The sequence below is a fragment of the Stenella coeruleoalba genome (genome assembly GCF_951394435.1).
Source record: "Stenella coeruleoalba genome assembly, chromosome: 18".
Classification (NCBI taxonomy): domain Eukaryota; kingdom Metazoa; phylum Chordata; class Mammalia; order Artiodactyla; family Delphinidae; genus Stenella; species Stenella coeruleoalba.
The window spans coordinates 74,566,578-74,584,038 of record NC_137164.1 but is presented as its reverse complement, the minus strand read 5'-3'; the positions used below and the strand labels follow the sequence as shown (position 1 = coordinate 74,584,038).

Below are 17,461 nucleotides of genomic sequence, written 5' to 3'. Positions count from 1 at the left end.
AGGGCTGGCAGAGGAGGGCTTCAGAGAAGCCTTCTGGCTGTTGCCTTGAGGACTGGTCGCTGACGGGGACCAGGGACACCTGTGCCGTCATCCAGAGGAGACACGCGGGTGACACCTGGGGTGGCGGCAGTGGAGAGTGGGAAGCGGGGCCAGCTGATGGGTCGCCTGTGGTTGTGAGAAGAAGGCTGGCATTGCCAGTGGAGGATGGAGCAGGTTTGGGGGCGGGGGGCTGGGCTGATCAGGAGCTCAGACGGGACACATCCAGTTGGAGATTTCTATTAGATGTCCATGTGCCCAGGGGGGCAAATATAGCTTCATATCAGAATCTGATTTGTGTATTAGCGCCAGCATGCAAATGTTTTAATATGCTAATTCCTCTTAAGCCAACCAAGGCCATAAACTGGTGGTGGAGGACAGGAGAAGGGCTTTGCTTCTTCTGAGGTTCTGGGATGAAGCTGCAGCTAGCTGAGAGAGTTCAGTGATGAGAGAGCCCACTGTCCCCACTGTCCCCACTGTCCCCACTGTCCGAACAGACACAGCGGACAGCTTCACACCCGGCTTCTGAGATCAGAGTAAACAGTTGCTGGGTGGGGAAGGTGTGGCTCAGGGTAATTCGTGTAACCATAAAATCTGATTTTTTTTTTTTTTTTTTTTTTTTTTGCAGTTTGCAGGCCTCTCACTGCTGTGGCCTCTCCCGTTGCGGAGCACAGGCTCCAGACATGCAGGCTCAGCGGCCATGGCTCATGGGCCCAGCCGCTCCACGGCATGTGGGATCTTCCCGGACCGGGGCACGAAGCCGTGTCCCCTGCATCGGAAGGTGGACTCTCAACCACTACGCCACCAGGGAAGTCCATAAAACTCTGATTTTAATTAACGATGAGGTTAACACAAAGTCCTGGGGTGGCAGAAACCTTCAAACAAGCAAGAAACAAAGGACCCCAAACTGCTTGGCTTGAATTCTGAGAATTCGGAATCTGCACGAAAGAGCGGGCCCAGAGACTGCAGCAGGTGAGGAAAGGCTGCAGACAGAGGCCGGAGAAACCTGGGTCTTGGGGGAAGGGAGAGTGGGCGTGGTGGTCTGGGGCAGGCGGGGCGGGGCCAGACAGGCCAGAGGTCCAGTTTCTCTTTCCCTCTCCATCCTCAGTGGGAATGAGACCTCACAGCCCTCAGCAGCCGCCCCGTCAGCAGTCAGCACCCCCTTCCTGTGCGGTGATCCCGCCGGAGTTGGACACCCTTAGACACTCATTTAGCTGCCCTGTCTTCACTTTATCACCAGTTCCTGTATCTCTTCATTCTTCTCCGTGTCTGAATTCGCCCCAGTCTGGACCACATTTAACTGCATCCTTCGGTCAGCTGGCATCCTCCCAGCGGGCTGCCGGGTACCCGGACCGGAGGAGCAGCTGTGATCTGTGCCCTCGGGGCCCCAGCCTCCCCTCAGGTGTCACAGAGCCTTTCTCCGGGTAGCCTGATCTTTTGTGGCTCCTTTTCAAACATTTCTGCAAAATCTTTCATCTGTTATCAAGACATCAGGGTTTGAGAGGCAGCAATGTGAGGTGTTTAAGAGAGACTCTTATGCTCCTAGGATGGGACCTTGGGTGATTCACTCAGCCTTGTGTCAGGCTGGGCTGTGGATAAAGTGAGATGATAAACATCAAGTTCTTAGCACAAGCAAATGTTGGTTATTTGATTTTAATTATTCCTCCCACACGCTTTCAGATTCCCCTGTGGAGTTACAAGAATAAACAGCCTTAGCTTCAAAATGCTGCTTCTTATCACAGCGTGGAATGTAATCTTAGATTTGTGTACACACACGTAAACACACACCTTTCACCGTAGGACTCTACATAAATATCCACATCGTGTTATCAGTTTCAGAACCCACCCTGTAATACGCACAACGCACATCTGGTTCGAACTAGCCGAATCCACTTGAGGGGACAGATTATTGGTAACAAATCGTGCGTTCCAAAATCTTATTGAGGTCATCATCATCTCTGATTAAATAAGCGCAGGGTTTTGAACTTAAAGAAAATCTCTTTTTTTTTTTTCTACTTCTAGCTGGTACAGAAAGGCAAAGCATTTGAAGCATCTGAATTGATTTTCTGCCACAGGGAAAATGTGAACAGGAAGTTCTCCAGGAGTGTTCAGGTTCTGCCTAGGGTTGCACTTTCCCTGGTATCTCAGTAACAGTAACGAGGTGCTCTCTGTCGGAGAAGCCCGGCCGCGGGGCTGATGGGAGACCCTCTGATTTCTCAGCCCATCAGCACCCGCTGCGGCCATGTTCCCCCCCACCCCCCACCCCCGTCCTCCTTCCCACACCTACTCTCAGCCGCCCTCACCTCTTCAAAAGGGCTGTGTTGATTTTCATCAAAAGATCCAATTACGTTTTGATAACTGAAACAAGTAATTCATCACGGTGACCACAGACTCGGAGCCCGACTCATACAGCAGAAGTTGGGGAAGGTCCCTGGGCCCAACTGCATGGGGGCAGAGACACAGGCTTGGAAGAAGCCTTCCCCAGACCCAGAGCTCCTACAAGAACTCAAGTTCTGACACTAGCTTGTCATCTTTTTCCAAACAATTATCCCTTCAGCTGTCCCCACATGACTCTGATGGGAAAGAGCCTCCTATAATAATATGAACGATCTTGCTGTTCCTTGTATGCCGCCTTCTAGGACCTACTCGAGGCAGCCTGTGCAGTCCTCACTCACAGCAGTGCTCCGAGGTGAGCCCTTTGTCACGGAGGAGCAAAGAGAAGCAGAGAGAGGTTGCCCGATTTTCCCAAATTACCCAGCCGGCAAGAGGCAGGTTTAAACTGTGTCATTGGGACTTCCCTGGTGGCGCAGTGGTTAAGAATCCGCCTGCCAAGGCAGGGGACACGGGTTCAAGCCCTGGTCCGGGAAGATCCCACATGCTGCGGAGCAACTGAGCCCATGTGCCACAACTACTGAGCCCACGTGCCACAACTACTGAAGCCAGTGGGCCTAGAGCCCGTGCTCCGCAATAAGAGAAGCCACGGCAATGAGAAGTCTGCACACTGCAACGAAAAGTATCCCCCGCTCGCCGCAACTAGAGAAAGCCTGCGCGCAGCAACGAAGACCCAACGAAGGACCACCACCGACTGCATCCGCAGGGCAGATGTGGGCGGACGGAACTGGAGACGCGTCACAGCCGAGCGCGGGGTGCCGTCTGCTACAGTCACAGGGTTTGGAAAGGAGACATATTCACACACACAGAACTGGAAACAAGTCTCTCCAAAATGGCAGTGGAGTCACCAGACAAGCACTTGGGGAGACTGTGGTCTCCTCTACAAGCTTCCGCAGCCTGCGAAAGCCACGCCCCCATTTACACGCGGATTGCTCTCTACACCTTGCCTGTTTAGCATCTCGACACAGTTCCTCATAAATTAGAATACAATACAGTAATTTCTAAGAGGAAATAACTTTAAAGGGAGAGAGACAAAGAGAGACACAGTTCCTCATAAATTAGAATACAATACAGTAATTTCTAAGAGGAAATAACTTTAAAGGGGGAGAGACAAAGAGAGACTGAGAAAGAGGGAGGAAGGTCACGGGAGCAGATGTGAAGGTCATTTTCAGTGAGTGCTTGCCTTGTGGTCCTGAGGTCGGATGAGTCTTCCTTTAGGTGAGAAACAATTACTGCCATGTTTTCAGACCTATGCAAGATACACTACACAAGCCGCAACTGCCCTCATCCTAAACTCTGGGGAAAAAATATGTTCTTTATTCATGTGTATGTGTGTGTGTGTGTGTGTGTGTGTGTGTGTGTGTATTGTGTGTGTATTTATTTATTTGTATACATATGTAAATATATATATTAAAAATTAGATCTTTGGATTTTTGAAAGTTTCTTTTCTTCAATCAGCAAACAACTAAGTTTTCACCTGACTGATACTCACCTCCATTCCTATAGGCTGAGCAACTATAGAGAGAACCTCGAAGAACATGTTAACAGCCCCTTCCCCTAAATTGCTTGAGGCCTGGTCAGCTCTGCTGCCTTGCAACAAGGCCAGGAGACTTCACGTGATATGACAGAAAAGCAATATTTATTAAAGACTTTGGAGCTAGGAAGTTTATAGTTAAATTGGAATTTATCAAATGTTGATCTGCCCTGAGTGTAAGGGGTGGGATTGAAGAGGCACACAGAAGCCGTGCAAACGAGACACAGGCCCAGCCTGTGCTGGGCGCCAAGGTGGCGTCTTTGAGAAAGACAGCTTTGCTTTCCGTCCGGGGTTCCTGAGATGTGGAAGGTTAGGGCTGCCTGTGTTGGATTCTCCCCCATGTTAGAAATACAAGCCAACAAAAAAAGACGTGTGTGTGAGAGAGAGGGAGAGACAGAGACAGAGAGACACAGAGAGACAAAGACAGAGATTGAGACACAGAGAGACAGAGACAGACAGACAGACACAGAGAGAGAGAGAAAGGGAGAGACAGAGACTGAGACACAGAGAGAGACAGAGACAGAGAGACACAGAGGCAGCACTTGAGTTCCTGGGTCTAGTTATCCCACCCAAGCATAACTTCTTTTCTCCAGTTACGTGACCCTCTGAGTCCTTCTCCTTCTTTCTTTTTTTTTTTTTTTGTTCTTAAGTGTGTGAGAGTTGGGCATCTGACACGAGGAATCAAGCAATTCTGATGAACAGAAAACTGGAAGCCACATATACCTGGGTTTGGAACCAGGCTCTTTCACTGACTACATTTACCAGCTAAGTGGCCTTGAGGAAGGCTACGTGCTAAGTAGCACGTATCTGTGCTTCGTATTTATTACCAACACAACTCAGGTTACCGCAGCTCCCCTTCGCTCTTCCGTAGGGTTCTGAGGACAAGCTAGAGGCCGAGGGCAGTGCCTGACTTCTGCGGCTCCTCCGTCTGCCCCCTCCGCTGCTGGGTGGACATAACTCACGAATGGAAGGAAGTTAGAAAGCCGCGGGCCCTGACCTCTTCCTGCTGGCTTTTCACAAGTGCAATTTACCTGCGCATTGGCAGGGGTGATCCAACCCTCTTTATATTGTCAATGTAACCTTCAGCTAGCATAATGAATGCACTTCAGAATTTTTCTTATGTTACTGCTGGATAAAGAAATGACCCAGAACTGCTTTTTATGGTAGTTAGAGGGAACAGACTCTAGCATGTCCTAAGTTAGTTTTGCTGAACCGACTGTAAATAAAAACACACATACAGGCTGACCTGGTGCTTCCCCTCTCATTTTCTTTCAAATCTCTTTGATGCAAAGGTGCAAAGGCAGCTGGTGTTATTTATAGGCAACGTTGCTGCAGAGACAATACAGGGTTATGGCCAAGAGTCAAACTGGGCCCCTGGTTGGCCTCTCCATCCTCATGTCCTGGGCCATCCAATGAGAACGCGGTCCTGCACCTTCTGCTTAATTACCGGCGAGGACTCGCCGAGACAAGGGAAAACTAGGAGAGGGACCGGCCTATGCTAAGCGCTCCGTAAGTTGCATACATTACGACTGTGATTATCATTTAGATAATAATTAATAATAGAATCAGTAAGAAATAGATTACAGATTGGCATACATACACTAATATGTATAAAACAGATAAATAATAAGAACCTGCTGTAAAAAAATTAAATTAAAAACAAACAAACAAACAAAAACAAGACCTAGCCACAAGCCTCATAACTACTGTAAATCGAAAGCAGTGAGAGTGTAAATGACACTTGGAGATATCTATAACCACCGTAGTGTGAAATGAAAATATCTGTGAATTCTATACTCAATATTATGTAATAACCTGTAAGGGAAAAGAATGTGAAAAAATATATATACATGTATAACCGAATCGCTGTGCTGTATACCTGAAGCCTACATGATACTGTAAATCAGCTACATTTCAATAAAAATTTTTTTAAAAAAGAAAAAACATATAATACCTCCTGTCTCAAATCTTTGTCTTGGGAGCACCTTCAAGGATGCATGCCTAAAATGTGTACTGAGTAAATCTTGTATTATATCACAAGATCATCCTCAAAGAATACTTAAGTTTACCCTTACCTTTTTAAAAATTATGTGTCTTTCTCAACTGAAGTTCAATGCACATAATAAAGCCTCAGCAAAAACAACATTCGTTGCGAGTTCATTGCTGCAGCATCTACTGCGACAGGTGTACCCCAGCAGCACTTACAAGTTCAAGTACTCAGTGAGTCAGAGTTTCCTTTCACTAACACACAAGGTTAGAAACAGGTCATGCACTGAGTCAAACATCGCTTGCTCTCAGCTTGTAATTCAAAATCTGACCTTTGCTGAGAATGTTCTTATGTAGCACCACAATCATTTCCATCATTAATCAATATGAAGGGAGATTCGGAATAATTTCTTTGTATTTCAGAGCCCAACTGTTCTGGGACTACATCCATAAAAGCTGTTTAAAGTAGGTTGAAGATAAGCAATTAATGACTATTTCTAACTTTCATTAAATCTCAATTCCCAGAAACATAAATGACATTTATTGCCCAGATGTAATGTTAGTATTTTTTTTGAGATAAAACTTGGAAAACAAACAGCCAGGAAAAAGAAAAAGTAAATCATAGGAAGAACCATAAATAAAAAAGAAACCTTTAATGATGGTTTTCTTTTTTTTGCTCCTGTCTAACTTTGTGGAGAGTTTGCCATCTAGTGGGAATTCTCAACCAATGCACCCTTACTGCCGCTGCTCAAAATGTTGAGACCTATAGACATTTTTCTTGTTGCCGTTGTTTCAACAATCTGTCCAGGAAGATTTTATGCAAAGTGTTATAAATATTGTTTGCGTTCAGTTAAGCTGTAGGAGCTGATGTCTATATCTGTACCATTTCTATTCCATAAGCGAGAGTGCTATCTGCTTGTTCTAGATACTGTTCCAATTTTACAAACAAGGAAGTATTTTTAGGTGCATTTAACACTGAAATAAACCTGCATAAATTTTCATGTGAGACTTTGAAAACTTTTAGTTCCAAAAACAGAGTCAAAGTTAAAAGAAAAACAAAACACTTTTGTAGCTTTAATTACAGTAGCGTTAGTTACAACAATACTTTCTTCTCTCTGGAGTTCTAATCATGTAAAGACACGTGATAAACATTGGATATGCCTTCAGCTCGCAATTCCTGCTTCATGCCTATTTTATGTTTCATGTGGGTAATGAATTGGTAGTAATAAAGAAAAGATGTATTTGAAGGAGGCAGGCTTGCAAAATTTTGTAACGTTTGCTTTAAGACTCAACATACTTCATCAAAATTTCAAGACAAGCTATATTATGGAATAAGTATTGAATAAGCAAAGGAATATCCAGATGGTAATCTAGGTGCTGATTTGTTCTACTTAATAGACATATCAACATCTTTTAAATAAAATCAGATAAGTAGGTGTGATGATATTGTTTATATATAAGCAATATTATATATTTATTTATATTCTGTTTATACAGATTTATTTATATATTGTTTATGTTTATGTTTTTATATGCATAGTGATCTACTTTACCTATGAATACTGATTTCAAGGAGGAAATTCAGAAGGATCATCAATTTGTGAAAGGTTAGAAGGCTAACAAGTTCAACTTTATACTACTGATTGTAAACCAGCCAAACAATTTCCAAAATTGTGGTACCTAATATGTGTAATTACTAAGCAAAGATGATACCCCAACCCAAATTCAAATATCATACAAATATTAGCTCCTCAAGCCTGACCAGCACTGTAAAAGTGAGAAAACCCACGAATACTGTAACTGTTGGAAGATCCATGTATCACAAAAACACTGGGATGTACAATGCGTTATAACTTGCAAAACAGCTTGTCTTATCATGAAAGAATATTTTGTCTGTGGAATTCTCATCGTACAAATGTTCCAGTGGACATGGCTTATGAATCTGGAGTGGCGGTGTACATTTTTACTGAGGAATGCTGTTTTGTGCCCATTAGATATTTATAATTCATTTTAATAAAATAACTTCTTTGTTCAAGGGACTTGAATTATTCATGATTTTTCTGAGTTCTTTCCTGTCGGAGCTTCTCACAAAGCAGCCCCTGACGTTTGACTTTCTAAATAGCCTAAGTGATTCCAAACCCTCTTTTGCAAAGAGAAACGGATGTTGGAATGGAGGTCAATAAAGAAATGCTTGTTTTCTCCTACACGCTCTCACACTTCAAAAGAGGGGTCCAAGCCACAGACCAAGAAGTTGAAGTGTCTCTCTGAATGCTGGATTAGATTGTTGCCTTTTGTTCTTCAGTGGCTCCGCGTCTGCAATGCCAAGCACACGCATGTACGTGCACGCGGGCACACGCGTGTACGTGCACTCACACACACGCGCGGACGCACCGAAGCCAGTGGCCTGCTATCAGCTTTGAGCTTTTGCTAATAAGAAAGATCAGGAACACAAAACTCCAAGACTTTTCTTCCTCACAGGCTGCCCTGAACACCTACCCCACGGTCCCCAATCTGAGGCTTTTCCTCCCATTAGAGATGTGCGATGTAGAAAAACAAAAAATGAATTCCAAGTAATGGGGTTTCTCAGTACTGCTGTTGTATAATATATTCACTTCGGTATAGACCTCCTTATGGTTCTGGGTTTGATTTTCTCCTTCATGAAATGAAGGGATTAAAAAAAAAACATTTCTAATGCTCTGGTAGCTTAGAATTTCTATTTTTAAATCACTTTCGTCTGGGCAATCATGCTTTGATATCGGTGTTTTCTTCTTCTGAATTTCTGTTGTTTTGGGGGGACAGTAAATCTCCAAATAGTCTCTTACTTTGAATAAAAAACAATTTTGATGAGGCCTTCTTACCTCATGTCTCCTGTTTGACATGATAAAGTGTATCTATACTGCTGGATGTAGTATTTTCAAAGAAACTGAATAAGAGCTGTTAATCATGTAACAGTGACTTCGAATACGGCCAATTCATTCCCCTCCCCCGGTCCCACGCCCCACATCATTCACCCCCCGCCAACCCAGACAATGGCGACCACAGATATTGTTCTGTCCCTTCTCGGACAGGTCTAGGGGTTCCACTCCATTAAGACCCCATCGCCCCTGGAAAATCCCCCGTCTCTCAGCTTGCATTTGACATCTCCACCTACTTGTCCAATCAGCTCTCCACCTTCAACTCTCAAACAACATGATTGGTCCTCAGGCCATGATCCGCCTCCCCAAGCATCCTTTATTTTCTCTCACAAAAGTTCTCATAAAATCATGACCACTCACACCATTCTTCTCGAATCCAATAACAAACAATCAGGAAACAATAACTCAGGTGTCAATAGATATCTGAAGTAAATCCACGTCTCTCTCAGAGTCCAGCTCCTCCCTGCTTTGCCAGGAATTCACTGCTGTGTGTGGACCCGCACACCCTCTCTGCCTATCTCTCACCCACTTTTCCTCTGAATGGGGTTTACTCTCCTTATTGGCTCGCTCCCATCCTATCCAAATCTGGACCAGTCCTTGTGGGAAGACACACCGGATCAGGCAGTCGGCGGACATGCACACATTGCAAAGACACCCCTCAGCTCACTGTCTTAAGAATTCTCCCCTCCGCGGCCCTCCTGTGACCAAGGCATCCTCATTTTAACAAACACTTTCCTCCTCCATTGCAGAAAATCAGCCCCCCAGTTTATGTGTATTGTTCATCTGAAGCCATTATGTAACCTCATCTGTTACTAATGAATCATAATTGCTCAAATATTATGTCCCATTATTTCAAAAGACTACTGAAAATTAGGAATGCATAGCTAATGTTATATCCAAAATACGGCAAAGGAATATAAAAGTTTATATGTGCGCTAATTTTTTATTCTGATCTGAAAACTAGGAAAATAGAAACACAAGTTAATACACATACACAAAACTTCACCTAAACACTCAATAAACGGTAACAGCCCTGTTATACAGATAGTTCTAGTCTAATAGTATATCCAACTATTCTCCTAAAAGAAGTCACCATTTCTTCTCTGAAAAATAAGAAGAAAATTTAAGACCGCTAAAATGCAACCACAATTTGAAGGCAGAACTACCAGGCTGAACATGTATAATCACTTACCGATGGGCATATAAATTGTTAAGGTGGAGTCCATACTTCTCTTCAGCAGATAACCCATCCATCAACAAGGAGAAGATGAGAAAATTGCTCTGGCCGAGAGGTTGTGAAACAAGTCTGGATTTCTCTAGCATATATGTATAAATTCTGGCTGGTTAAGGAAAGAAAAGGGATTCTGTCAAATGGCATTATGAGTTTCATTTCCATAAATTGACACAGATTAATCAGAAGAAATAATAATGCAGCTTCTTCCCAAGCACAGACCTTTTAAAAACAAAATAACAGACTTTATTTTTAGAGAAATTTTTTAAGTCCAGAAAAATTAAGCAGAAAGTACTGAGTTCCAACATACCCTCTCTCTCCCCTCCCTCACACGCTGTTTACACTATTATTAACATCTTGCGCTAGAGTGGTACATATGTTAAAATGAATGAACCGATATTGATACACTATTATTAACTAAAGTCCGTAGTCTACACTGGCATTTGCTCTTGGTGTTGTACAGTTCTATGGGGTTTGAGAAATTTGCATGTCATGTGTGCACCATTACAGTACCATACATATTTTTAGTCTGCCCTAAAAATCAGTGAACCACCTACTCACCCCTCCCTCGCCCCCAACCCCTGGTAACCAATGATCTTTTTACTGTCTCCATAGTTTTGCCTTTTCCCGAACGTCATATAGCTGGAATCACACAGTATGTGCCCCTTTCAGATTGGTTTCCTTCACTTAATAATATGTATTTAAAGTTGCTTTTTGGTCTTTTCATGGCTTTATAGCCCATTTTTTATTAGTGAATACTATTGCATTGCATGAATATACTACAGTTTGTTTATCCATTCAGCTATTAAAAAACACCTTGGTTGCTTCCTGTTTTTGCAATTATGAATAAAGCTGCTATAAACATTTATGTCTACATTACGTGCAGATGTGGTTTTCAACTCAGTTGAGTAAATGTCAAGGAATGTGATTCCCAGATCGTATGGCAAGGCTATGATCAGCTTTGTAAGACGCTGCCAAACTATCTTCCAAAGCGGCTGCACCATTTTGCATTCCCATAAGCAATAAATCAGAATTCCTGTTGCTCCAGATCCTTGCCAGCACTTGGTGCTGTTGGTGTTTTGGATTTTAGCCATTCTAACAGGCGTGCAGTGGTATTTCATCCTTGCTTTAATCTGCATTTCCTAGATGACGTATAACGTGGACCATCTTCTCACGTGCTCATTTCCATTTGTCTGTCTTCTTTGGTAAGATGTCCGTGCAGATATTTTGCCCATGTTTAAAACTGAGTTGTTTTCTTACTGTTGAATATTAAGAGTTCTCCATATATTTTAGACAATTTTTTATCAAATACGTCTTTTGCAAATATTTTCTCCCAGCCTATGGCTCATCATTTCATTCTCTTCACAGTGTCTTTCACAGAACAGAAATTTTGAATTTTAATGAAGTTTAGATTATCAATTATTCCTTTCATGGATTGTGCTTTTAGTGTTGTACCTGAAAAGTTATTGCCGGGCTTCCCTGGTGGCGCAGTGGTTAAGAATCCGCCTGCCAATGCAGGGGACAGGGGTTCGAGCCCTGGTCCGGAAAGATCCCACATGCCACGGGGGCAACTAAGCCCGTGCGCCACAACTACGGAGCCTGTGCTCTAGAGCCCGTGAGCCACAACTACTGAGCCGCGAGCCACAACTACTGAAGCCCGCATGCCTAGAGCCCATGCTCCGCAGCAAGAGAAGCCACCGCAGTGAGAAGCCCACGCACCACAACAAAAAGTAGCCCCTGCTCGCCCCAACTAGAGAAAGCCCGCGCGCAGCAACGAAGACCCAACGCAGCCAAGAATAAAATAAATAAATTTATTTTTTTAAAAAAAGTCATTGCCAAACCCACAGTCACGTAAAATTTCTCCTCTATTCTCTTTTAAAAGTTTTACAGTTTTGTTTTTACATTTAGATTTATGATCTAACTGAGCTATTTTTCATGATATCTTTGTGCTACATGCGTGGGTTTCTTTGCCTGTGGATGTTCTGTTTTGCCAGCAAAATCAGTGGAAAAGACTATCCTTTATTGAATTGCCTTTGCTCCTTAGTCAATGATTAGTTGACTACGTTTATGTGGGTCTATTTCTGGGCTCTCTATTGGTGTTCCATTGACCTATTTGTCTATTTTTTCACCAGTGCTACTGAATCACTGTCTTGATTACTGTAGCTTTACAGTAAGTCTTAAAGTTGGGTAGGGCCAGTCCTCCAATGTTGTTCTTCTTTTTCAGTGTTGTGCTGGCTCTTCTGGAACTTTTAACTCTCCATACAAACCTCCTGTCGATATCCGTAAAGTAACTCAGGGATTTTTATTGGAATTGTACTGAATCTATAGATCAAATTGGGAAGAACGGACATCTTAACAACACTGAGTCTTCATGGCCTTCCTATCCGTTGAACATTGAGTGTCTCACCATTCAGATCTTCTTTGCTTTCTTTCATCAATGTTTTGTAGTTTTCCTTATGAGGATCATGCGCATATGTTGCTAAATTTATACTTAAGTATTTTTGTTTTGGTGCTAATGGAAATGGTGCTGTTTTTAATTTCAAATTCCAGTTGTTCATTGATGATATATAGGAAAGCGATTGACTTTTGTATATTAACCTTATACCCTGAAACTTTGCTACAATCACTAATTAGTTCCAGGAGTTTTTTGTTGTTGTTGCTGTTGATGATGATTCTTTTGGATTTCTAAAATCAGATCAACAAAGACAGCTTGATTTCTTCCTTCCCAATATGTGTACCTTTGTTTTTTCTTTTTCTTATTACATTAGCTAGGATTTCCAGTATGATGTTGAAAGAGAGTGGTGAGAGGGGACATTCTTACCTTGTTCCTGACCCAACGTATACTTTTGTGCACAAATATAATCTGAAACAAGACATGTCCTTGCTTATAACAAAGCCACCAAAATAAGTATTAGAATTTTCTTGATTAATGTCTCAAAATTTGCAGGTACATATTGCTCGGGTATATATCAGTAGACATTGATTTTAAATGCTCTGCTGTAGACATTAGCAAGTATTACTGTCAAACAGCTCAGAAGGTTTTTATAGCTGCACTATTAGGACAAGAGATACAGACAATGGTCTCTCACTGCTGGAAACACTGGAAGAAACTCACTGCAGCAAAGGCAAATACTATGTGAATTCATGAAGATACAATTTAATATACAGAATGGTAAAGGTTTCAAGACCTAATATACTGGAATTAAAAGAGGGAGCTAAATCGTGGTTTGTAGTGCAGTGATAGATAATGATACTGGTCCTTCAACAATAAAGTTTACATTCTAGTCAGGGAGGAAATAAGTAATGCCGGCACAATGTGAATAGTGTCCAGTCATCTTCCTGGTTTATTGTGACCTCACACGTATTAGGAGGACTCATATCAAGGATTCACTATTTGCTCCTCTGCCTTTAAACATTACAAAAGCAAAAGAAAAAATAACCCACATCGTAAATACATGTTGAAATTTCGTTCATAGTACGTGAGAAATGACGAAAGTATGCAATTTGGGAATCACAATCCCAGTTTTGCTTCAAAGATAGGACTGGAAATTCAGAACCTAATGTTAATCAGAACTGAGGACCATATATTTGGCATGCTGAAAATCCTACTGTTTCTGGAGTATTCTTTGTATTTGAGCTTAGGTTTATTCTTATCACTATGAATGGTCAGCAAACAGTTCTGTACGTGAATTTTAAATGCAACTGTGAATTACTATAGTTTTCAACTTTGAAGTAAGAATTCATGGTCGATAATTTTGGGGATCAAAAAAATAGCAGTTTTAGGAAGGAAAATGAATTTAATTTTTCCCTCCATTTAAACTATAAACCAAATTTTGTGTAATGAGTCTACTGTTAATTATTCCGGAGTCCAGCCTCTGAAAGCAAAAAATGTGAGGTCTCCCAATTTGGCTTTTACATAGCAAATCTACTTGAACAAATGGAACCACTATCGCAGTGCTTTATTCCTATAAATTTTGTAACAAATGGAACCACTATCGCAGTGCTTTATTCCTATAAATTTTGTAAGTGGTCAATTCAGTCAGTCAGAATGGTGATCAGTGCTTAAAAAAAATCTCAAAATTAATAAACCTTATTAAGAAAAGCTGTCTCATTAGACACCTTCTAGAGAAATTATCAGAAGTGCATAAAGAAGGACTCTTTCAAAATACCCCTTCAATTAGTGGCATTAAAGCCCGAAGGTGATGGCAAAATTAGAATGAGGTGGTGTGGTTTCTTTTCCATTTCTCCATGAGTATTTAATCAGGAGGTAATTTCAAATTGAGGTCTTAATTATTCAATTTTCTTTCCTACTTTTTCCTTCTTAAGCAAAATGCTGAAAACATGTTCCATTTGTTATGGATAACATTAACCCTGAAGTAATTAACTGCTCAAGAGAATATTTCTAAAAATCTGTACACATAGGAAATAAAGTGTCACAGCTGTCCCCACTGTTATTTTCTGGTCACCAACTAACGGAATATCAGGTGAAAATGGAGGGCCAAGTGGTGACCTTCTGACCATCAAGCTTCTATACTCAGAGAAAAGACTGACCTTATGCCCACTTGTTCAAGCCAACACACAAGCTTAATTTAAAGCAGTATTCAGAACTAATCAAATTCCACATCATAGAGTGACTTCAATACCTTTCATCGTTCAAAAACAGTATCATCCTAGTTAGCTCATCTCCAGCAGTGAATAAAATTGCTGTGGATTAGAAGAATTTCTGATCAGTAGGATTTTTTTTAAGAAGTCCATCTTTAAGGAGCTTTTGGATGGAAGAAAACCACCAAAAATTCAGAACCACCAAAAGTTCAAATTTCTGGGAGACTCTAATATTCTTCTGAATGGGGAAAATGCAGGCCTTTCTGTTGTGTTTAAAATGAAACTGGAATAATGGAAGGAAAGTGATAGGTTTTGAAGTTAAAAGTGTTTCTGACTCATTCATGCAAGTGTCCATGCACAGAAAGTTTCTACTAATTTCTTGATTTCTGAAGACGTGTACATTTAAAAAAATACTTTATGTCAGAAATATTCTTGACTGGAAGTATACCTGTGATCCTCCATCTTTCCAGAAATCTATGTGAGCAGGTCTTCCAAAAAGTTTCGCTACTGAAAAAATATATATGTTTGCAGATTATATGTAACATAATATGCAGTGAAAGGATTGTATAGAGCTATACCCATTTTCGTTCAAGACGAAAGGAGGTGGAAGACAGAAACCTCCCTCTCCTTCAAGAAGGTCAAGTGCTCCAGCTGCCCTTCCACTAGCTTCCAGAAACTTCCAGCACCCACTCTCACTCTGCCCACCCAAGTGGTCATCAGTATATGACTAATAAGATCTCTTCCCAGAAACGCCCATTATGCCTTCAACCAGCAATCACCAACAGCACACTTCTGATTAATTACTGCAGCCAAAGAGTCTCTCTTTGACCCCCAGGCACTACTTTTGACTTCACTCTCCAGGATCAGTAATGCCGGGGGCGTTACAGGTGAAACGGTGCCTCAATCAGGAGCCCAAAGTACGGTCCCCGGTCCTGAATCTGATACCGGCATCTCCATGTCCCTCTCAACTTCACTTTCCCCATCCGTTAGTGGGGACAAAAAGAAACAAAGATCCCAGGCTTCCCGGATCCCAAGAGGAGGAATCACCGTTTAAAGTACCTACTGTGTACCAGGCACTGTGCTAGGTGTTTTTCCAACTTTGCCTCATTTAAATCCTGCTGCAGGCCTTTTCACATTTAAACCCAACTGGCTTATCTCCAAAGCCCAGGCTGCTTGCACTAAAAGATGCTGTTCTTCAAAGGAGATGCGATCAATTAAAGCACACTGAAATATTCTTTTTAATTTATTTCATTTTTTTCACATAAAAAAAATTATTTTTTGACCACACCGCATGGCTTGCGGGATCATACTTCCCCAACCAGGGATCAAACCCAGGCCCTCGGCAGTGAAAGCGTTGAGTCCTGACCACCGGACTGCCGGGGAATTCCCGGACACTTTTTTTTTAATTGAAGTATAGTTGGTTTACAATGTTGTGTTAGTTTCAGGTGTACAGCAGAGTGATTCAGTTTTGTATATATATATGTATATATATTCTTTTTCTGATTCTTTTCTATTACAGGTTATTACAAAATATTGAGTATAATTCCATGTGCTATACAGTAGGTCCTTGTTGGTTATCTATTTTATATACAGTAGTGTGTATATGATAATCCCAAACTCCTAATTTATCCACCCCCTTCCCCTTTGATAACCATGTTTGTTTTTTATGTCTGTGGGTCTATTTCTGCTTTGTATATAAGTTCATTTGTATCATTTTTTTTAGATTTCACCTATAAGGGATATCATGACATTTGTCTTTCTCTGTCTGACTTACTTCACTTAGTATGATCATCTCTAGGTCCATCCATGTTGCTGCAAATGGCATTGTTTCTTTTTTTATGGCTGAGTAATATTCCATTGTATATATACCACATCTTCTCTATCCATTCATCTGTCTATGAACATTTAGGTTGCTTCCATGTCTTGGCTATTGTAAACAGTGCTGCAATGAACATTGGGGTGCATGTATCCTTTTGAACAATGTTTTTTTCTGGATTCATACCCAGGAGTGGGATTGCTTGATCATATGTTAATTCTATTTTTAGGTTTTAAGGAACCTCCACACTGTTCTCCATAGTGGCTGTATCAATTTACATTCCCACCAACAGTGCAGGAGGGTTCTCTTTTCTCTGCACCCTCTCCAGCATTTATTATTTATAGACTTTTTGATTATGGCCATTCTGAAACTTTTCAAAGAACCGAGAGTATAATACTAAGGATAGTTGACGATGACATCAATGAAGATGAAAACTATTTATTTGTTTGTCTATTTAAAATTAAGGTTTGAAAAAATGAAATGCCAACATCTTAATATATTTTCCATCTCTTTGTGTTCACTCTAAGTTTTAACTTTCCCAAGTAGATAACACAGCCTTGGCATATTTATTGGGAAACATCTCTGACTGTTAGTAAATTTCAATTTCCACTTCAACAAGCCTGGGTGTCTTCAAGACACAGAAAAGACAAGGAGCCAATTATTCTTCCCTTCCCACACATGGGTTCTGGGTCCTCCTACCTTTGTAGACCCTTCAGCACGTTTGTTTTGCCAGTCTCCACACTCAGGAAGCAGATAATGGTTCTACCCTTAGCACACACAAACTCTCAGTATGAAGAGAATCGGCTCTATTTACACAAAATAATCCAGAGTTAAATGCTGATAACTTTCCTTGACTATTGGAGACTCTCGATAATAGGTGTTCTTTGCTGGCATGAATGAGTTCCCGAGGCGTTTACACAGCCCCCTCCCTGAACTGAACGATGGCTGCT

The 17,461-nt window shown here is 41.6% G+C and overlaps 1 protein-coding gene across 5 annotated transcripts in view; it reads right to left on the bottom strand.

Annotated features, from left to right (window-relative positions):
- Positions 1-17,461, bottom strand: part of MYO16 (myosin XVI) — a 641,507-nt gene that overhangs the window by 221,429 nt on the left and 402,617 nt on the right. For all 5 annotated transcript variants that reach the window (XM_079902787.1, XM_079902784.1, XM_079902785.1 and 2 more), the window contains one exon: positions 10,055-10,202. In XM_079902787.1, the coding sequence (XP_079758913.1) occupies positions 10,055-10,202 (148 nt within the window). The remainder of the gene's footprint in view (positions 1-10,054; positions 10,203-17,461) is intronic.